The 23,426-nt window shown below is 45.1% G+C and overlaps 1 protein-coding gene across 1 annotated transcript; it reads left to right on the top strand.

Moving 5' to 3' along the window:
• Positions 1–471: 471 nt before the first annotated feature.
• On the top strand, positions 472–21,998 carry col6a1 (collagen, type VI, alpha 1). The gene is made up of 35 exons (XM_084008195.1): positions 472–756; positions 1,519–1,648; positions 2,198–2,398; positions 2,485–2,644; positions 3,565–3,684; positions 5,011–5,031; positions 5,505–5,525; positions 5,630–5,674; positions 5,783–5,836; positions 5,928–5,972; positions 6,194–6,220; positions 6,327–6,353; positions 6,470–6,514; positions 6,612–6,665; positions 7,253–7,315; positions 7,404–7,466; positions 7,555–7,608; positions 7,831–7,866; positions 7,967–8,029; positions 8,301–8,363; positions 10,095–10,157; positions 10,575–10,637; positions 10,744–10,794; positions 10,871–10,906; positions 11,109–11,171; positions 15,480–15,545; positions 16,739–16,774; positions 17,090–17,126; positions 17,332–17,340; positions 17,432–17,565; positions 17,893–17,996; positions 18,957–19,143; positions 19,528–19,699; positions 19,781–19,810; positions 19,937–21,998. The coding sequence occupies exons 1-35, from the start codon at positions 672–674 to the stop codon at positions 20,539–20,541; spliced, it is 3,033 nt and encodes a 1,010-aa protein (XP_083864321.1). The 5' UTR covers positions 472–671; the 3' UTR covers positions 20,542–21,998.
• The last annotated feature ends 1,428 nt before the right edge of the window (positions 21,999–23,426 follow it).

Genomic DNA, 23,426 nt, shown 5'->3' with positions numbered 1-23,426 from the left:
AGAACAAAAAAAAAGAGAATAGAAAATGCATCCAAGATGTGTCAGCTGCTTTTAATTACGTTTGATGAAGTTCCTCCATTTCTTTTTATATCTTGTGCACATTCATTCTCATGTGTGATTAAACAACAAGCCTACATTATATTCAACATACTGAACATACACTGGTCTGGGATCGTTACAACAGAATCCAGATCTGTTTATACACGCACATTATTCTCCTGCCAAGAATAAAAAAAATGTTTTTAAAAATGCAATCTGTGCATAATGGAGCCTCCTCCCCAGTCAGCCGGGTTATTGTTTATTTCAGGGAATCAGGTCCCCCGTGGTCCTTTTAAGGAAGCGTGCATATCTGAGATTTTATATAAACTTGTAGCTCGTGCGCGTTCTCGCCTGCTCCACTCGTGAGCGCGTGAACTCAATCCTCCTCCTCCTCCTCCCTTCTCCTCCCTCCCTCCCTCCCTCCCTCCCTCGCCGTGCGCTCTGGTCCTCTGCGCGCTCTCCGTCTCTCTGCCTCGGACAAACTGCGGCGGAGCGCTGGATCACCAAAAGTTTGCAGAATCGTTTTAGAGGGTTTTTAAGGTGGGCCGGGGTGATTCGGTGTTTGTTTTCCCGGAGATTGGAGGGTTTTTTTTGTTGTTCATTTGTTCAAATAGTATCTTTGCAGTTCAGCCATGGAGACTCTCGGAGCTCTCCTCGCGCTGCTGTGCGTTTTCCTGTCCGGAGCGCAGACGCAGCTCATAAAAGACAAGCTCGCGGGTAAGTAAATGTGCACTTTACCAGAAAATGCTGTAATATATTATTTGAATGCATTATGTCACATTGTAGGTGTTTTCTGTGTGTGACTGTTATATGCATATGCTGATGTGACGTTGCTGCCAGAGTTATTCCAGATGTCTTTGGCTGACTTGCCTTAAAAATGAGCAGCACAGATGCAAATGAAGGTAAAAGCAGAGGATGAGAGTAGCTTAGCCCAACATGACCAGGCCGTTGTTGGCTCCTATGGTTGTCTTCATAGAAAGGGGGAGGGGGGGGTGGGGTGTAATGCAGATGATCTACCAGTGCTTTGGATGCCAAAGGCTCTTCAGGCCCTCTTCCCTGCCGAGGTGCACTGCAACAGTTCTAGCACAGGGGGTGTACTCTGACGGCCATGTTGTGGGTGCAGTACAGGCCTGCACCTGTCTACCTGTAGATGGATGGATCATGACCCCCCAGTGGTGAGCTCCAAGTAGCATCACGTTGGCCTCATGTAGGCCTAATGGGAGGACGATTGGTTCGTTAATGCCTTCTTTGGATCTATTGGTTCATGAACACTTTGTTGGGTTTAAAGATGTCACCGCTCCATTTGAGGAAGGCTCACTAAACCCGCCGCCCAACGGCCTCCCCTGACCTTGAACCATCCGAGGTCAAACCCCCGAACCTCAAGCGTTTTGTGAGAGTTTAGAAAATTGAGGTCTATTAGACATTCGATGAGTGCTATTTGCTGACGGCCATCTTTGTTTTTGTTTGTTTTGTGAACAGATTGCCCGGTTGACCTGTTCTTTGTGCTGGATACGTCCGAGAGTGTCGCCCTCAGACAGAAACCTCCCAGCTTTTATATAAACCAGACCATAGCATTCACCAACAGATTCATAGATGAACTCAAGGAAATGTAAGCACACACTCACACACACACACACACACACTCACACACACACACACACACACACACACACACACACACACACACACACACACACACACACACACACACACACACACACACTTCTGCAGCAATGGAAGAAGCTTTCAGATCCTTCTTCTTAAAGAAGCAATAGCATGGTGGGGAAATGCTCTAGATGTCTGGCATTAAAGAGAACCTTAACCATCACTTTGCTGCTGTGATGTCACGGTGTACTCTGGTACACCATGACATCACCACTGTGCTGATGACAGCCGACCACACCCATCATGGAGGGCGATTTAACCCTTATTCTGCCTGGGATTAAGTCAGGCTTAAACATATATTTATTTTCATAAATATATAAATCTCTACTAGTGTACTAGTGCATGATTACACATTTAATTTGGTCATCACAGGTTTTGCACATAAATTAGGAATCTAACTTACACAAACAGAAGTAGAAGTATAACGTAGCATAAAAAGGAAATACTCAATTCCGCCACTGCGAGCGTTGAGTTGACGACTCTGTTGGTCCAGGCGCCACCGATGCGACCGCACCCTGACGTGGAACGCCGGAGCGCTGCACTACAGCGACGACGTCAAACTGGTGCGAGAGCTGAGCGACATGCGGAGCCAGCGCCAGGCCCTGAAGTCCGACGTCAGCCGCATCGACTACATCGGCAAGGGCACGTACACGGACTGTGCCATCAAGAGGGGCCTCGCCGAGCTGCTCATCGGGTAACAATGACAGTCAGGCACTTGGGCAGGTCACGTCATAATAAAGGGGTGATGTCATTTCTGAGTGTTGTGTGTTTGTGTGTCAGGGGTTCCCACTACCACGAGAACAAGTACATCGTCGTGATCACCGACGGACATCCTATTACCGGCTACAAGGAGCCGTGTGGAGGCGTGCAGGAGGCGGCTAACGAAGCCAAGCAACATGGCGTCAAGGTGTTCGCTGTCGCCATCTCACCTGACCAGGAGGTACTACATACACACACACAAGCAATAAGAATAATCAATGAATTCCCATGCCCATTCCCATTTTTTTACCCCCAAATTCAAGGAAAAGCCCTGAAAATTTACAGTTTTTCTGATTTAAAAAGGTGATGTCATGTTTCTAAGTCGTCGGGTCGTGTGTGGTCACCGTAGACGACACCCACACAGTCCCGATGATGCAGATGAGCAAAGTGTTGCAGATAATCTCCTCATAGATATTAGATAGCGATGCTTTTTTCTTTTTTGAAACCACACAAGCTTATTTTAGTTACGCACGTTGAACAGAGAAATACTCAAACAATGCTTTTAGATGAGCTCAGTGTGAAGATGGAAATCCAGAAACAACCCGGACTGCTGATGCCACACACAGCTTCAGCTGAAATATGGACTTTTTTATCTCTCTTAAACCTTAACTCTTACCCTTATCTTAATCTTACACTTAAACCAAGTCTTAACCCTCAAACAGGCCGGCTGAGTTGTCATTAAAGGGGAGGTGAAGTGAAAGTAAAGTGAGTTGAAGATATAATACATTTACCTAAAAAATGTTTCCCACAAAGATATATATATATATACTCACAAAAAGCAGACACACACACACACACACACACCAATATTTCCAAATGTCATTATGAGGCAACATTCTGCAGGTTGTACAGTATTTTAAAATATACATTGTCGGGTATTTCTGTGTATTTCTGTCAAAAGGCCAGACTTTATTCTCACATGTGGCGAAAACCAATCTAAATTAATAATAAGACGATGAACTTAACAAGCTTTTGCAGGTGATTTTTGTCGTTCTACGTGGAAATCTGACTATTAGCAGGATCTAAAAGATAATAATCTCAGTCGTGAACGTGTATCATATCTGCTCCTTTTACAATGTTTGTGCCGTGTTTCTTCACCAGGAAACCAGGCTGTCGCTCATCGCCACAGACCCCAACTACAGACAGAACTTCACTGCTGCAGACGAATCCAGATCCATCCAGACCAAGATCAGGACCATCCGGACCATCATTGATATGATCGTATGTATCCTCCTCTCCTCTCCCCTCCTCTCCTCTCCTCTCCTCTCCCCTCCTCTCCTCTCCTCTCCTCTCCTCTTCTCTCCCCTCCTCTCCTCTCCTCTCCTCTCCCCTCCTCTCCTCTCCCCTCCCCTCCTCTCCTCTCCTCTCCTCTCCTCTCCTCTCTTCTCCTCTCCTCTCCTCTCCCCTCCCCTCCCCTCCTCTCCTCTCCTCTCTTCTCCTCTCCTCTCCTCTCCTCTCCTCTCCTCTCCTCTCCCCTCCCCTCCCCTCCCCTCCTCTCCTCTCCCCTCCTCTCCTCTCCTCTCTTCTCCTCTCCTCTCCTCTCCTCTCCTCTCCTCTCCTCTCCTCTGCTCTCCTCTCCTCTCCTCTCCTCTCCCCTCCTCTCCCCTCCTCTCCTCTCCCCTCCTCTCCTCTCCTCTCCTCTCCCCTCCTCTCCTCTCCTCTCCTCTCCTCTCTTCTCCTCTCCTCTCCTCTCCTCTCCTCTCCTCTCTTCTCCCCTCCCCTCCTCTCCTCTCCTCTCCTCTCCCCTCCTCTCCCCTCCTCTCCTCTCCTCTCCCCTCCTCTCCTCTCCTCTCCTCTCCCCTCCTCTCCTCTCCTCTCCTCTCCTCTCCTCTCCCCTCCTCTCCTCTCCTCTGCTCTCCTCTCCTCTCCTCTCCCCTCCTCTCCTCTCCCCTCCTCTCCTCTCCTCTCCTCTCCTCTCTTCTCCTCTCCTCTCCTCTCCTCTCTTCTCCCCTCCCCTCCTCTCCTCTCCTCTCCTCTCCCCTCCTCTCCCCTCCTCTCCTCTCCCCTCCTCTCCTCTCCTCTCCCCTCCCCTCCTCTCCTCTCCTCTCTTCTCCTCTCCTCTCCTCTCCTCTCCTCTCCTCTCCTCTCCTCTCCTCTGCTCTCCTCTCCTCTGCTCTCCTCTCCCCTCCTCTCCTCTCCTCTCCTCTCCTCTCCCCTCCTCTCCCCTCCTCTCCTCTCCTCTCCCCTCCTCTCCTCTCCTCTCCTCTCCCCTCCTCTCCTCTCCTCTCCTCTCCTCTCTTCTCCTCTCCTCTCCTCTCCTCTCCTCTCCTCTCTTCTCCCCTCCCCTCCTCTCCTCTCCTCTCCTCTCCCCTCCTCTCCCCTCCTCTCCTCTCCTCTCCCCTCCTCTCCTCTCCTCTCCTCTCCCCTCCTCTCCTCTCCTCTCCTCTCCTCTCCCCTCCTCTCCTCTCCTCTGCTCTCCTCTCCTCTCCTCTCCCCTCCTCTCCTCTCCTCTCCTCTCCCCTCCTCTCCTCTCCTCTCCTCTCCTCTATTTAAACCGGATTCAACATTTGGATTTTGAACGAACTTTTTTCTTTCTCGTCTTTTCAGACAAACGAGACGAAGGACACGGTAAGTAATATTTACATGGAAATCAATCCTGTTTGATAAATGCATCTACATGTAAAGGAGTAGTTGCATTGTATATCAGCTAAATGTTACGCCTTAATAATGTTTACCTAAACCAACCTCTTTACTTAACAAAGTATGTTTCTTTGTGGCTTCTAGAGTTGATAATTTAGTGCATAAATCTTCCTTATGAACTCTGATAAAAGCGTCTCATACCCAGGAAACAAGGAAGGGTGTCTCAGGAAAGCTACAGGAAACTGAAATGAGCACAAACTGAGATTGCAGCGATATTCACAATCTTGCCTACTTTTGTATCTCTAACAAAATCACTGACAGTTAAACTAAGTATCTCATGTGATCACATCAGGAAAGATTATAATATGCCTCCTTTTAAGATTTGTCAAGAATAACTTCCTCAAATGTGGAGTTATGGAGACTGTTTTACAGTGTTTCAACTCTTTCTTTTCCCCCTCCAGTGTTGCTCCTTCGACTGCAATGTAAGTCTGCCATTCATTATCTTAATTCCCAACATACATACTTCTCCAGCTTTGTTCTTTGAGTGGTCGCTTCACTTTTTGTGTTTTTGTTGTTTTGTCTGCAGGCTCCAGGAGGGCCTAAAGGACCAAAGGGAGAACTTGGCCTGAAGGTGTGATGATTTAAATTGAAAACGATGCGATGGATGTCAGGAAAATGCACAAATGTACAGAACTTTACTTTATTGTCTCATCTTGTTTGCTCGTTTGCCTCCCTCCAGGGAGAAACGGGTCGCCCAGGAATGCCAGGAGAGAAAGGAGATGTTGGTGACATGGTAGGTGAAGTCCACCAGCAACGACCCCGAGCATGCAAACATCCCGTGTGTCAGGATGGAAGTATCTAATACGTCCATGTGTGTGTTTCAGGGCATCGTTGGAGATCCTGGTCCTATTGGCTACAGTGGAATGAAGGTAGAGTTCACTTCATGGATGAAACACTGCTGAACAGGAACAGACTCCTGTAATATGAAATGAGTCATATTTTACAGGCATGTTTTCCATTTCCATGCGACGGCCCTGAATGTGTTTTGTAATTGCTTTTCCGTTGACGATCACTGACTCTGGGTCAGACTTTACCCACCTGAGCAACTTTGCTGCGTTGATTATTCTCACATGTGTTTTTCTGTTTCCAGGGAGACCGCGGTGGCAAGGGAGTTAAGGTACTGTCAGAGCACTGAAAACACATCACGTATAACAGCTGTACGGTGTCAAACATGGACACGTCTGACTAATGTGTGTGTGTGTGTGTGTGTGTGTTCTTTGCAGGGTGAGAGAGGACACAAAGGCTTCAAGGTGAGCTCTCCCTGACAGCTGTCTGACACTCGGAGGGTTCGCTCTCCCATCTGTGATTCCTCTGAACGGTTTTGATGATTGTCTTTCCTTCTTCTCCATCCCTCCTTTGATCTCAGGGGGACAAAGGTCAACGAGGAAACGATGGAATCGATGGACGCAAGGTGAGTCACACACACACACCCGACCCTCCAAACGGCCACGTCTGCTCTGTTGACGAAGTTGCTTGAAGACGTGTTCCTCTGGTTTTTTCCTTATTAGGGAGAAGATGGCTTCGCTGGTCTCCCCGGCTGTAAAGGATCTCCCGGATCAGACGTGAGTCGTGTGTATATAAATATTCATACATATGTTGTGTATCTATCAGAGTCAGAATAATCCCACTGTCACTATCTTGCATTTTGGCCTCGACCCCACTTACACTAACGTGGCAGTCCGTTTGAATCACAACCAGCTGGGAAGAGATCACTAGACGTTAGCATACTCTGACAATGACATCAGGTTTGACAAGTGAAAATACACAGATGTGTACACACACACACACACACACACACACACACTTTCTACTTCCGTGTTTAAACCCTCTCTGGATCAGACATCCGAACTCAGATTGGCCGTTTCCTGCTCAGACAGATTAGTTATTAGTCACAGTTGCAACTCTCGGGTTCGGCCCCAGACCGAAATCACGCCCGCCCCCGAGGCAGGGAGACCGGGGCCCTCGGCTCTCAATCACGGCTGCGTTTACATTCTCCGCTGTCAGATTGTTTAAATGAAGCCATATAGTCACGCTGTAAACAAACAGGCGTGTGCATGTACGTGTGCACGCCTCCTCAGATCGAGTGTTGTGGCTTCAGCTGCTTGTGATCATGTACTGAGAGACTGTCTCTTGTGTTTTCTGCTTGCAGGGTCTGAAGGGAGATTCTGGACCAAAGGGCGACGCCGGTCCTTACGGACTGAAAGGAGGAAAAGTAGGATATGAAAAAAAAAACCCAGCTCTTGTAGCTTTCAGATTGGCTTTTCGCTGGTTTGTGATAAGACTTGGTGTGCTTGTTTCAGGGAGATCCCGGTACAGATGGCGAGCCAGGAAGGCCCGGAAACTACGGCCCACAGGGACCTCAGGTGAACGCGAGCGAAGAGAATACGACAGATCTGTGCATCAAAAAAGGAGGCGGGGGAATATTGATTAACGTGTTAATGTCTGTGACAGGGGGAGACCGGCCCTCCCGGAAACAACGGGGACAAAGGAGAGCGCGGCGATGATGTAAGCGATGAGAGCTCCCGACGACAGCGGTAATCATCAACTCTGTGATTCTTTAGCGGCTCATCTAACATCCTGCTGTGTGTGTGTGTGTGTGTGTGTGTGTGTGTGTGTGTGTGTGTGTGTGTGTGTGTGTGTGTGTGTGTGTGTGTGTGTGTGTGTGTGTGTGTGTGTGTGTGTGTGTGTGTGTGTGTGTGTGTGTGTGTGTGTGTGTGTGTGTTTCAGGGCCCACCGGGACCAGATGGACGCCCCGGCGAAGGGGTAAAGACGATTTATCTTGTCATTTTATATCAGTGTGTGTGTGTGTGTGTGTGTGACAGCTGCCAAAAATATATGTTAACATCTCTGAATTCCCTTGTAGGGAGTACTTGGAGAGAAGGGCGAGCAAGGTTCCCGTGGCAACAGAGGTCCAAGAGGAGACCCGGTAAGTGATAAGATAAGGGGGGATGAAGAGGAGTTCCTCAGGGTCTATCTGGTTTCAGCACATCCTTCCTTAGAAAATTCATGGGAAATGCTGTTTTGGCAGTTGTGTCGAAGCAACCGCGACCACACTTGCCTTAATGGAACACTGTTTTCATAAATGAATTCCCCATGCACGCCTACTGATCTAACTCTGTTTAAAACTTGGCCCCGTCTGCTCCACTTGTGTATTGTTACTGTCTTGGGCTTCATGCATTTGTTCTTCTCCTTGCCAGGGGGATCCAGGACCCCGTGGAGAGCAGGGGAGGGAGGGCTCAGCTGGACCCAACGGAGACCCTGTAAGACAACACCTACCGATATAATCACATATCCACACACGGGAGCTACACTGTTCGTTAAGCCAGTTGTTTAGACTTTCAGGAACCACCCACTTTTTCTGGCAACATCCTTTTTTTTTCCAGTCGGTGAGGAGCCCTGAGTGTAGTGTGCATAGTGCATCCATATTTTATGTTAAGGGGATGGGGTGGGGTGGGGGGAGCTCTGGGCAGAAGCCTAAAACAGAGGCCAACCTGGCTGGAGCCCCAGAACGCTGCCCACTCCTCCATCTCCCTCCTCTCATTCTCCAGTTACCACTCAGTCTTTCCCCTCTGACTCAGTTCTTCTTCTCTCCGTTTCACTCGAGCCAAAGCCTCAGTATGGCTTTTCTTAATAAGCCTCCAAGCAGTGTAATAATAATAATAATAATACGTTACAAGCATTAGTTGTGGTCACCTCCATGATGTGAGAACTTTCAATGGCTCTTTTGTGCTTTTGTGCCGCGTCTCCTCCCTCTCTTCAGAATGAAGAGTAAAGATCCGAAAACATGGAATAACCGACACGTCGGGTCTACCTCATACTCTGAGGAAAAAACTGGCAGTAAAAATCACATGATGTGCCGGACTTGATTCATTTTTAATCGAGCCACAGCAGACAGTATTAAATGTGACAACGCTTCATTATGTAGTCTCTTTTTGGACAAGAAGCCCTCTGACATTTATGCAAATGTTCTCGTCTTCTGTCAGAATCTCAGCGCTCAGAAGAAACTAGAAACACTGGCAAACAAAAGATTTAAAAAAAAGAAAATAGCCTCCAGAGAACTTTCCCATTTGCGTGAATGCATTAAATCCATTTGTCCCATTTCAAAAGTGTGACTTCACTAAATGGACGCGGACCGAGGTGCTGCAGCTGCATCCAGCTGTCGTTTCCATGGAAATAATACAGATTCAAGAGACAACTCCTTCAAATAACGACAGCGCCTCGGTTTCCAATGATGTGTCAAATGCACAACGTGCATTGTGTGAACCAGACGGCTTCGGAGGGTTGGAAGTCGTACGATTTAACTCTCTCCTCATGTGTCCAGTCTTGTTTAACCTAAAAAGTTTCCAAATTAATTCAATGTAGAATTGAATTAGTGGCAAAGACGCCACTGTCTTCTCAGATCTTAGTCCAGTGTTGTCATAATCAATAGAAATGATGGCCAAATATATAAAAATGACAAGTCACCGTAATTCATCTAAAATCATTTGAATGTAAAGAGGCACTTAACGGGGGCTGTGAATCTTGTTTTTGCTGACCCGGCTGCAGTGATGTCACGGTGCACTCGGTACACCGTGACATCACAGCTGGGTGTGGCTACAGGGTTGTTGGACCTCGGACCATTGGTGTGATGTGACAACCAGAAGGGGAGTAAAAAAAAAACAATGATTCAAAAAGTAACTTTAACTTTAGGTTGAGATGATTTCAGGATAGCTTCGTTTTCACTCACCATTAAATGTTTGCGGTTTGTTCTTTAAAGAAGAGTCTACACAAAGTTATAAGAAAGTAAAGCATTTAGTTGAGAATATCAGATACAATCAATGAAAACATTTTTGGATAATCTCCCAGCAGGACTTTGTGTTGTTCGGTTCAGAATGGTGTTGAAGTCCAGTCCATTGCCAGTGTTTTTTATTTTCTCTCAGTGTGGTTTATGTGTTTTGTTGTTGCTGTTTTTACGGCGTCTCATTAACGGTGTTGTTGTTGTTGTTTTCCAGGGTGAGAGCGGCAGACCCGGAACTTCTGGCTACAGAGGAGATGAAGGACCAGCTGGACCAGAAGTGAGTCCAACAGAGCACACACATACACCACAGATGTTTGCATCTGTGTTTTTATTGGACCTCAAGGTGATGTCACGTACTTTCGTGCACCAATCGTTTAGCGACGATCGACTCTGTTGTTCGATCACTTTGAATTAAATCTGATTGATGATGTTATGAAGCTGCATTTTCAACTGAAGCACCACTGATTGAACTTGAAACTCTATAAAACGTGCAGTTTACAGCAATCAAAAAGCTAGTTATTATCATAAATCATGTATGTTACACACATGTTATGAACAACGTCCCTCTCTGTAACAAAATGCAATAAACGATTTCGTATGCGTTTCATAAACTGTTACAGTTGTGTTCTCTGCAAACACATGGGATGTTTGATTTCACATGTTTCTACTCTAATCGTGCCTTTTCATCACAAAGGGACCCAAAGGGCCGAGAGGAATCAAAGGAGCTCCGGGAGACAGAGGCCAGATGGGGCCGAGGGTGAGTGTGGGAGACAGATGTGTGCCGTCCATCAAAATGTCCATGAGGTTTGTGTTTGTGTGTGTGTGTGGACGGATCTGTAAGTGTTTCTCTTTTATAAATCCAGGGAGAAGACGGCCCGCCAGGAAATGGAACTGAAGGTTGTCATGGTTTCCAGGTGAGGAGTCATGGAAGTGAATGTGCAGAGCCGACACACATGTACATTTCTGAACATTTACATTTTTTTTTTAAAGGGTTATCCTGGCCAACGTGGAGACCCTGGTGAGCCGGTAAGTTATTTTTCAACTTGTATGGACTTTTATCATAAATCAGATATTCTGGATGGATATAATAGAGTTTGGTTCTCAATCAGAAGCTTTAAACCTAAGCTGGCTTACCCAATACTTTTACACATATAAGAGCGTCCATGTTTGTAGTTCCCTGCCAACAGTGCGAAACCTTGACCTCTTGATTTTGCTGTGTGTCCTCCAGGGTAGCAAGGGAACCCCTGGACCCAAAGGAGACGATGGAGACGCCGGAGAACCAGGCCCCGACGTGAGTCTGCTTTCTGTCTGCAGTTGCTCCATCTCATTTTTCTTTTTTTTTCTTTTTTTTTATCTCTCCTCAATTCTCCTCTTGGCAGAGAGCGCTAGCAGGATGTGAGTCACATGTCTCGTTTTGTGGGAGAAAAATATCTATTTTTTTTATAATAACTTTCTTCCTTGGATTTCTGTCTTTCACTTAGTTTTTTCTCCATTAATCCCCCTCACATACTTGAGTCTTATTTTTGAAGTCGCACTCTTTCCTTCTGTTCTGCAGCTGGAAATGCTTTCTTGATTCAATCGGAACACATTTTGTGTGTGTGTGTGCGCATGTGCATGTGTGTGCGTGCGTGTGTGTGTGTGTGTGTGTGTGTGTGTGTGTGTGTGTGTGTGTGTGTCTTTGGGGAGGAGGGCTTTGAGCTGATGCAGCTGTGTGTATGTCGTTGTCAAGGATACCAGGAAATGAGCCAAACAACGAAGGGACTCCATCAGTCTTTTGGTTGGCGTGTGTGTGTGTGTGTGTGTGTGTGTGTGTGTGTGTGTGTGTGTGTGTGTGTGTGTGTGGACATTTAAACACTTAAACTCCAGGTTTACGTCGACCCTGTTTACATTAAAATCTTACAAGGTTCACGTTTCGAGGCGTCACCAAGTGTGTGCACATGTGTGTACGTTCTCTCTACATCCGTGCCCTCTGACCTCTCGCCCGATGTCGTAAGCTTTGGTTTACAGTGTCAGATCAGTTTACCACTCATCAAGAGCTCATGGTTCTGTAGCTGGGGTCGGGATTAGCTGCACGTTCTCCCTGCGAGCATCATTCACCCGGTCGCCCCAATGTTTACCTCACTCCATACTTTGCTCCGTCCTTGAGAGGCGACGGCATCATACGGCACGCAGGTCATGACCTCCTGCACATGTGTGGAAGGACTCTTAACCGTCTTAAATTCAAACTGAAGTGCTATTTGAAGTTTGTTTTGTGACAATATGGTCCTCCAACGAGCGCCACGTTGACATGTACTTTTGGTGAAATATATGTCATTTTAATTGCCAGCACATTTGCTGAAGTGGATATTAGTTTGGGAAATATGCTTAATCGCATTCTTGCCAAGAATTGGTGGAGCAGATTGACTTCTAGTAGCTGGTTAGCTTAGCTTAGCATAAAGACTGGAAATAAGGGGGAACAAGCCAGACAAACTGACTAATCTCCGCCTACCTGCACCTTTAAAGTTCATTATTTAATACTTTATATCTGGTCTGATTCATACAATAAGTGTTCACGGTTACAGATTTATGGGTGCTTATCTGCCTTTTTGGCCTGGATCAGTAACCTCTGGAGCCAAGCTAGCCGTTTCCCCCCGTTTCCAGTCTTTATGCTAAGCTAAGCTAACTCTCGTCATGTGAAAGTGAATTTATCCCACAATGTCAAACTGATTCCTTTTAACAAATGATCGCTAATCTTCCCTCTGCTGCCGTTTCATTGATCAGTCCACAACCATGTGGCTTTTATAAAATACATAATTAGATCATCCCATTGGGGAGAAAAAATGGAATCCATTAAAGTCCACTTATCACCAGAAGCATTCATCCAACTTGCTTTTTTTCTCTCTCTCTCTGTCCATTATATTCATTTCACTCAACAGTCTCTTGTTTGTCTGGTTTTACTGGGACGTTCACTGTTCTGGACGGCACAGCGGAAGAAACTGCTCCCAGTTTGACTTATTAAACATATTTAGAGAGCATGGTGCCACTGGCCTCATTGTGATTTTTTTTTTTTTTGAGTGACAGGGCTTTAAATTGTTTAAATATCTTCACACTTTGTCTTGACATGTTCTCTACCGGGTTGCCGGCTCCTTCTCTGGCCAGAGGGCTCGGCGGGGTACAGACGTGAGGGATGAGTGATAAAGATGGAGACAGACCTTTTGACTTTTTCCATCTTTTTTTCACTTTTTAACACACTTTGGAATGATAAACATACACGTATTCTACGAGGTATGACAGTCGTCACATCTGGTTACGTGTCGTCAAATGTGAGTCGAGGTCAGGACGAGTGCGTGTTTGTAACTGTGGACGATCTGGTCCATGTCCTGTGCATCGGTGTTTGAAGTGGAGTAACTGGAACCGTGTGTGTGTGTGTGTGTGTGTGTGTGTGTGTGTGTGTGTGTGTGTGTGTGTGTGTGTGTGTATCTGTGTGTGTGTGTGTGTGTGTGTGTGTGTGTATGTGTGTGTGTGTGTGTGTATGTATCTGTGTGTGTGTGTGTGTGTGTGTGTGTGTGTGTGTGTGTGTGTGTGTGTGTGTGTGTGTGTGTGTATCTGTGTGTGTGTATCTGTGTGTGTGTGTGTGTGTGTGTGTGTGTGTGTGTGTGTGTGTGTGTGTGTGTGTGTGTGTGTGTGTGTGTGTGTGTGTGTTATAAGCCAGGTGGTTGACATTACCTTGGTTGTGTAGAAGCAGCACTGATCAGCTGTCTCGAGTTGAACTCGGATCAAAGAGCAAATTATGATCTCTTGGGGATGATTTGTGACGTTCTTCTCATTTCTGTCCAGCATGTCGAGCTACAAATACACATTTATCTCTCAAAGCTTTTATTGCAGGCAACTGGCCTTGCTTTGGGCAGGGGAGTTAGTTTAGTTATTTAACTTTCTTAATACCTGAACTCTCCACAAGTCAGCTAGAACTGAGGAAGCCTCTTGGATGAAATGTGAAACGTCTTAAAAACCTTAAACAAGTCCAGTTGTCAGCAATAAAAGCTTTCAGAGATCACCGTGACCCGGATGACCGAGAAGCTTCACAGACAATCTGCATTCATGTGACTAGGAATCAAACTGTATTTGGAGCAGAGAGGAGATTAACTTTGTGCAGACGAAACCTTTTCAGTATCTGTTTTTTTTTATGAAGACAATCCATGAAGCTCTTCCTGTGAAATGCTCCAATATTGCACATGTGTTCTTGACAACAGCTGCCTCCCTGGAGGGATGCATGGTTTAAATGACGTGTTGTTGCTTTTCTTTTCCTCAATTTGCAAATTTGCATGAATTTTAAATACTATGCAGCTGTCTTCCTCAAACCAAGATGCCCACACTTCTTTGAAGTGTCTGTGGGAAAACTTAAAAAAAAAATGGGATTGATTTACAGTGTTGAAACTCTTCATTCTCCAAACTTCTGGGGTCTAAATCTCCCAGCGATCACCAGCTGCAGGGACGGACAGCAGCCAAAAGCCCCGCAGCTGCACTGGTGTGGCAGATAGCAAGCCAGACAGGACCCGACCTGGCCTCAATTAAGATCTCAACTGGATTCAGAGGCTTCTCTCAGACCGACTCCTCTTTGAAAGAGTTTTGATGTCGATTATATTTCTAAAAATGTCTCGTGACATATACAGAACCCTTTTAGACATTTCAGATAGGCCTATTTGAAATATAGTCAAATCCTGGGTGAAGACTTTAGTTAAAGGCTGTGCAACTTTTCACCAAGATATTGATCAGCAACGTAACTTGGGAAGAGCAGCCACCAGATAAATGCAGGGAATGTCATTTAAAATGTTTCCCTTGGGGATGTTTTGTCTGCAAAAATGGAACAAAACTGGAATGTACCACTAAGAATGTATACTCGTTAATAAGCCTTTTAAGGGGCTGCTGCTATGAGGTGTATCGACACATGCTTCCAATAAATTTAGCCCACTTGGTAGAGTATCAAAAGTTTCAGTCCAAATGTGCAATATCACCATGTATTGCTGTTCTTGTATAACAGACTGTAATCTATAACACATTCCCTCAGATTCTCATTCTTTCCAGTAGGGGGTGTCTTTACTTTTCTCTAAGAATATGCCCGTCGTTGCTTTCTATGCTGATGACGCCCAGATTTACATTGCTATCCCACCAGGTGGTCTGGATTATTTCTCCACACTGAGCGCTGTTTAACCACAGTTTACACATATGAATGACATCTTTGAGCTTTCTTCCCTCTTTGTTGTGTGTCTGTTTTTGATCGGATGTGGGGTTTTTTTATTCACGCATCCATCAAACCAGACTGGGATGTTCTGTTCTCCGGCCTTTCAAAGTGCAGCTTTATACATTCAGAACTAACCTAATAAAATAAAATAATAATACAAAAAATCAACAACGACAAGTCTGTTTTTATTTAGATCAGTGGATCCCTATGACTTCCAAGTCAGAAACAATAAATGGGTGCTTCGTACACACAAAACTTGGTCACTGTCTAAAACATTGTTGCGCTACAAGTGTTTCCATCCCTCTCAAAGATTTTATTTTAAAAAACTAAATACAGGTATGGTCCTCTCTCTTAATCGACTTAATTTGTTTGTTTTCACAGAACAACGAACCAGGACGTCCAGGACCTAAAGGGGCCAAAGGTCACAGAGGAGCCGAGGGCAAACCGGTAAGAAAGCCTTTTTTTGCATGTGTATTCAATTTTTGGTGTAATTTTAGTTTATAAATTTGCAAATACCTACAGCTTTTAAGCTTAGCTCAATTGAAATTTTAATTTACGCATTTAAAAAGTCAAAGTTAAATATTTAGCTGGACACTGTAGTTTTCAGCAAATGTCACTCAAATTGGAGAAAACAGTGTATTTGTTGGGAACTATTTTCAGCTGCGTATTAATACACATTTGATGTTCTGTTGCGTATTTACAGCCCGGGAAAGGTAGATAAAACAATCAGCTGTATAGTGTGTGAACATGTGCAAATGGTGTAGCTCACTGATGGGTTTCTAGCCATAGTGGGCGGAGCTTGCTGCTGATCCCTGACCTAAGCTACGGCTAGCTAATCTCAGCAACGCAACACCAAAACCGCATGCAAAGACATAAAATAGTGGCATCCCATCGTTTGGCTCACAGTGTGTTGAGGAGATAATTCCGTTTCCCTTTCACTATTTGGCAAGTGAACTCTTGTGGTGTTGGATCATGTGAAACGATAAGCAAAGCTAAATATAACGCCGTGCATGAAGACATGTTCTCAAAAGCCTTGAAACTCCACCGTTTCACACTTTCCTCTACTTTCCATCCCTCCTCCTCCCTCCTTCTCCTCCCGTTTTTCCTCGCCTTTCCACCTTTTCCCTCTGGCTTGTGTCTCGGCTGCATATTTCTGCTCAAACAGTTTGCGTCATACGTTTCTCCCGACTACAATTAAAAGCCGGCTCCCTCTACGCTGGCATCTTTGTCACACAGAAGAATTCTCTTAAACCGAGTTTAACGTCTGTTAAAACTAAACAGATGGTTTTATCCTGCGACCGAGTAGTAGAGGAGGGAAAAAGAAAAACAATAAAATGCTGTCGCAATGAACTTTTGGGAGATTCACATGTTGTTGCAGAATGATAGCGACGTGTGGGCGTGGATGTGGGTTCGATGACTGAGAGGGATTCTGGTTTGCAGTCAAAGGAGTGATGTGTTTTTTTCCAAGGAATCAAGTTTTTTTTATTGCAGTAAAAAAAAAAACTTCCAAAACTTACTGTGTCATTTTGAAGTCAGACCATTTAAAATATTTTGCTACTTTTTTTTTTTTTTTTTTAAAGATAAAGCCATATATCAGGGCGATAAATCACTTTTCTCACTGCTTCTCCTTCTCTCTTCAGGGACTTATTGGGCCTCCCGGCCCAGCAGGAAGTGATGTGAGTATAAAATGTGTTGAATAAGTCCATTTAATCTGAACCCTCGACCTCATATTCACCCCATAAGCACCACAGACTTAATTCCCCCTAGTTTTCTCTCTACAACCGATACTGCACATATAGGTGAAACCCACACATTCAATTTCCTGAGCTCAAAAAGAAAAAGCCCCAGCCTTTCACCAACCAGTAAACTATCCCCATTCTCATGTATAGTTTTTTTCTTAGAGCAGCTTGAAATGGTCTGCACAAAGTTACGTAATGTGATTTAGCGGCGTATTGCCGTCCTGTAACCTTGTACTCCACCTCTCTCTGCAGGAATGTGAAATTCTGGATATCATCATGAAGCTCTGCTGTAAGTTGGACGCTTCAAGAAATGAAGCCACATGTAGTCCTTGTTTAAACACTTTGCCCTTTTGAACTCCTGAATATCCAAAACGTGCAATCGAAACCCCAGGAATGTGAAGGTCACGTGTGTTGAGTTGTCTTATGTTTAGCTTTTCCCTGTTAATTAATGTTGATTTGTCCCCCCCTCCCTTTCTCTCCTCATCGCTCCGCAGCTTGTTGTGGTAAGTTTGTGCTCAATCTCAAATAAAGTCAAATGTTTCTCATGCCCTTGTGATCCGTTGTGATCCTTTGTGATCTTGTTTATGTCTCCAGAGTGTAAGTGTGCACCCATGGACCTGGCGTTCATCGTGGACAGCTCGGAGAGCATCGGTGCCACGAACTTTGCTCTCGCCAAAGACTTTATCATCACCGTCATAAACAGACTGACCAAAGACCAGCAACTCAAGGTAACCGTCCAAGTTATTTAATTTGGCTTTCGACTGCACTGTATTTCATATTCATCCGTCTTTGCCTAGCCCCAATGACACACCACAAAATAAATTAAAAAAAATAGAGAGAAAACTGCTATGCTCTCCTGGGAACGGACCTCAAAATAGAAAATGTAAAATATTCTCCCGGGATTGGGAAGTTGCATTTAAGCCTCTCTAATGACTCTCCTCTTTCAGCTCGGATATAATTAGTCAGGATGGGTGGGACGCAGAGGAAAACACATGCTCGCAGACACAACACGCACAAAAACACATGGTCACCATGCGATGCTTTTTCCTTTCCAGTTTGAAAATGGCGAGTCCGGGCTGAGTGTGGTCCAGTACAGTGGATCCAAAGCCCAGGAGAAGGTCCGACTGGTCACCAGTGCTGACCTCATCGACTTCAAAGAGTGAGTTCACATCCTGACCCGGCTTTCTCTTGGACTGTGTCATGCTTCGCTAATGATTCGCCGTCATCACGCCACCGATGTCATCGGTTCAGATTCTGGTTACGTCTGCATGTCTGAACTTTACATCAACGAGCCTCTCTGAGAACAAGCAGTTGCTAGTTTACTAACTCAATATTATTTATTTTCAATGGCCTCCATTTTGCAGTCTCATTCATTATCATATCACCTCTTTGCACGCAATTCAAACGTGTTCAGCCTCGCTGAGCAAATGAATGGTTTGGAGTTCGCTCCGTCAAAACATGTCAGTTGTCTTAATTTGTTTTATTGTGAATAGAAAATGTAATGCTGTAATGTCATGTAATTTATTTATTTCAAGACAGGGACAATAGAGACATTAATCTTGTACAACAAGAAAAGAGGCATTATGCAAAAGGTTGTAGCAATTACTATTTTTATACATTGGAATATAAAGGAAACGATGAATAAAAGAACAAAAAAAAGCCAAAACAAAAAACACAGTAGATAAAATAGATGAATAGAAATTTGGGAGCTGTGCTGATTGGCTTTCTCTCCAAGATCAAAAATCATGTCACGATCCATCTTATAGTGGGAAGCTAGCTTTAACGCTAAACATTACACACAGATATGAGGAGTATATTAATGGATTAAACTATTTAACTCTTCTTGGAAAGAACCTAAAAACAATAATTTGGGGATTTTTTAGCTTTCACTACATGCAAACTAAAAAACGTTTTCAGGAAGGAAAACAAGCAAAATCATTACATGCAAATAAGAATTTCTTGACAGAGGCTAACCATTTAGCTCCCTATCAGCTAGCCCAATGCTATCCAGACATGGATGGAATAGAACAATCCTCCGATCTTGGCATATATTTGCATATATTGGAGTGTTTGTTTTTTAATTACTTTGATGGCCTAAAACTTTTATTTTTGTGTACAGGAAAGTGAGGAATATGACATGGCTGGCTGAGGCCACGTACACCGGCGAGGCCCTTGAATACGCGCTGACCAACACGATCAGCGAGATGAGGCGCGAGAACAAAGTCGTCATCGTTCTCACGGACGGACGTTCGGATATTTCCAGGGACAAGGTTCCCCTCAACACACTCTGTGGTAAAGATCTCCGGGTGAGTAAAGATAGATGGACAACATCTCAGGCAAGCCTGCTGGTTTAGTCCAATCCGATCACAGCCTCTCCGAGCGCTAGTGATTAGCACCAGCGATTAGCGATTAACACCATTCACAGCCATTGAACAGCTATCACTAGCGATAATTTAAGTGGTTGAATGCTAAAGTCATTTCCAAGCACAACACTTCATGTGACGTGACATGAAAGCATGATGGATGCGAGAATTGGTCATTTTTATTGGGTGAAAAAAAAGACCACAAATAACGAGTCGAGTAGTTGATTCCTACTGAAATGCATCGTCCTTTCTCTTAGAAACTCCAACACCCTTTAACTGAAATGATGAAGAACCCACTAAACTAAAAAAGAAACCTCTCGTCTCCAGGTGGGCGGTCTCGGAGTAAAGGACTACTCCGGTCGTGAACCCAACCAGGAGCAGCTCGGGGAACTGGTTTGTAAGAGCGACACCAAACCAGGCTTCTCCTTTGTCCTGGACAACTTTGCAGAACTGCTCGATGACTCTTTCCTGCAGAACCTCACGGCCAGAATCTGTCAAGGTAAACTTTAATTCACACATAAGTGAATATGTCTGTACCAACCCATCAAATAAACTGACTTATTGTTGTTCTCCCATTCAGAAAAGAGATGCCCGGACTACAAATGTCCCAGTAAGTCTGTTTTTTCTATTTTCAATACCAATTGTATGACATTTGGTTGGCGGTACTTTTTGCCACCTTTTCCCGAGCCGTTGGAAGCGGCTACTGATCAGACGTCTTGTGTGTGTGCGTTTTCAGTCTCTTTCGACCGAAGTGCAGACATTTTGGTGATGATGGACAGCTCGGCCAGTGTGGGCCAGAAGAACTTCGACACGAGCAAGACCTTCGTCCAACGCTTGGCCGAGCGTTTCCTGACCGCTGAGAGGAAGAGGGGCGCCAACGTCAGAATGAGCGTGGGCCAGTACAGCCGAAACGTCCGCATGGAGCAAGGGCCCACCACCAATTTGACCCTGCTCTCTCATCAAATCGAGCAGGCGGTCTTCCAAAACGACGGCACCAACGTGCTGGCGGCCATGGAGTTCGCCATCAAGAACTCCGGCGGCCGTGGCGACGCGTCGGGAGGCAGGAAGAAGCTGGTGCTGTTCTCCGACGGCAGGTCTCAGGCCGTCACCACGGCCGAGCTGGAGGACCGCGTCCGCGAGGTGGCCGACGCCGGCTTGGAGTTGTTCGTCATCGCCGTTGGCAGCCAGGTCAACGAGGTCCACCTGCGCACGCTAGTGAGCAGGGGGCGGGCGGACGACGTCAGCTACGCCCAGCGCCACCTGTTCCGCGTGGCAGACTACGCCTCTCTGCTGCGCGGCGTCTTCCACCAAACCGTTTCCCGCCGGGTGTCCATGGCCTGAGTGCAACAACGGGACCAACACGCTTTAGATTTTTAGTCTCAATATGAATATTCAGTCTCACTCATTTACCAAACACTGTTCGAGTACTTTAAAAAAAAAAGAAAAAAAAAAAGAAGAAATGTCACCAAATGGCGAATGATTGTGTGGCAGACACGTCTTCAAGAAATTTCCGTGGACTTTTTTTAATTTTTTTTTTACCCTGAGTCGAGTCTCCAAGGCAGGTTATCTAAGGCTGTGTCCAACTCCCACCCACCATCTGTGCTACGAGTATTGGACTGTAACCCAAATGATGATGCTAACCTAAACAACTGAGTTTGTTGTGACAGTTCACGACCGTAAGAAATTGCTGCCTGGCAGGCAAATTTCAGGGTAAACATGTCCACAGGTCGAAAGGAGTTCCTCGGGTCCTGGAGAGCCATCATTAATGGCCTTAACCAAACTAAATGTATAGCTTTTAACTGCATTGGGCTGATTTCTACTCAGGTACTTCACCTTCAGCTAGTCTGGACCTCTGATTTATTTCTACCAACTAGTGTGGGTCCTAAAAAAATGGCTCATCAAGGCTACAGATCTGCTGTCTCTCCAGGACTCGGAGCTTCCCCCGCCATTTCGAAGGATTAGTATTCAGGCTTTTAATGTGGACTCATTTTTTTTTGTAGCTATTACCACTCTTTCAAGTGGTGTCGGGTCCGTGGCGTGGCGGTTTTACCAACCGACCGCAGCTGTGGAGTGAAAACACACAGATTCTTTGGCGATCGCATCGCTGCACCTAAATGTTCGGTTGGAAAAAGCCAAACGTTGTTGGTGGAAACTTCGCGTCCGACATCACTTGAGAGCGCCGTCGCATCAGCAAACCGACAGGACGTGACATCAGGCAGACCCCGGTCCTGATGAGGACACGACAGCTGGACTCAACATGTGTGATCCTGGCCGAGTGTGTGTGTGTGTGTGTGTGTATGTGTGTCAGTTACATTTATTTTTTTAATGGTGATTTTTCAGTTCAACGGTTTCTAGTTCAAATGACAGAAACCTGGTGCTTCAGCAGAGAGGCCTCTGTCACACATACACACACACACACACCTACACACACACACACACACACACACACACCTACACACACACACCTACACACACACACACACACACACACACACCCCTTGGTGCTTCATCAGTGAGGTAGGAAAACATCTGTCATGGCTGAAGGCTGGAAATGAAGCCTAATGTGACTCATGCTGTAAGCCCCTCACCCCCACCTACACCCAGGAAAAAATCAGTGTGTGTGTGTGTGTGTGTAAGTTTTGTTGTCGTCGGCGACCCCGAGTCACCATAATGTTGTTATCTGTGGTGCTATTAGTCTCTGTGTATCAGCCTTTACCCATGTTGTTAAAGATATTTTTGACTGAGGATACCAAACCTCGGGACTGTAAGAGCTCCTTCAATAAAGGTTGCTACACCAACGCGTCTCAAGCTCACGTTTGTTCACACACATCGCTTCAGAGGACATTACATGGACGTCAATGTAAACACTGGAGACTTGTCCTTCCCCAAACCTATAATTACCCATCGTGGGGACAAAGAGACTCCCCACAACATGAGTCAGTCTGAGTCACAGACGATTCTGCGGCTTCCAAAGCCAGCAGCACAAAGATGCACTTTCATACGTCCGTGCATAAATAAACCTCCAACTCTACAACATTCAAACTCTCCATGATGAACCACAACTCTTACCTCCAAGAGAAATAATGTGATTTTAGACGATTTCCGCCTTGCATTTCCTCCATGTTTCATCAATCATGGCTACAATATTCACTAGTGCTGCTTTGTGCATGTTGGAGAAAGTCCAGATATGGCGGGTAATCAAACGGCGTCCTGTCTGAGTTCATCACGTCACCCAGAGGTCATGAATTTCATTGAGCTGTGTTCACTGTGTGAGTAAAAATGATGCTAAAATGACGACAATTTGTAAAAAGTCCCAAGTTATGCTTCGTCAGTTCGTCTACGAGACGATAAGCAAACAACGTTTAAAATGCTTCTTTTTTTAATGGAGTTTGGATCAATCAGAGGTTGGCTATGCTAACGCTGTAGCTGCTCCATAAACAACTAGCATAACGGCGTCTAGACTTAAATTCGGCAGCGATCTTGTTGTTTGTACAATAGACAGTCTCTGGTTTCTATCGTAGAGCTCCGGGAGACAACAGACCGCTACCATATGTTTAGTCTCCTTTTCTGAGAATCTCAATGCTGATTGGCTTTCGCCTCACAGCGTCTCACAAAATGTTCACCTGAGTTCAAATATTAGAATAATAATTCATCACCATTCACGTACCGCACAAAATCCACGATCCCTTGACCTTTCATCGAACATCATCATCCGGTCAAATTTTTCAATTTCTTTACTTAGTTTTATGTTTGTTTGGTTTTGCGTACTGATCAGTATTCCAGCATTGTGTCCTAATGAATATGTTAGCATGCTGATGTTAGCATTTAGCTCAAAGCACCACTGCGTAGCTTCACAGAGCCACTAGCAGAGCTACAGACTTTGAAGCTTCTAATAAGCAATTAATACATTTAATACATGTATATAAGACAGCTATCTATTTATATTAATTTGAGATATTCAGGTTTGAATAGTGAAAGATTAGCAGACATATAATCTTAGCCTAGATTTCAACGTCTTTTCCAACATTTATGCATTTTTGATTATTTTTTTATATACAGGGTTGCCCATAAAGTTGGAATATTTCGCAAATGTCTTGTCTTCCATTACATAATGTAATCATTGCACCTGGTGAAAAGTGATTACTGATGCATTTAAATAGAATAAACTTGTGTCTGAAAACAAAATATTCCAACTTTATGGGCAACAGAAGAAAGTACCCTTTGTT

The sequence above is a fragment of the Eutrigla gurnardus genome, assembly GCF_963514095.1.
Source record: "Eutrigla gurnardus genome assembly, chromosome: 4".
Taxonomy (NCBI): domain Eukaryota; kingdom Metazoa; phylum Chordata; class Actinopteri; order Perciformes; family Triglidae; genus Eutrigla; species Eutrigla gurnardus.
This window is presented reverse-complemented; position numbering and strand designations above follow the sequence as displayed.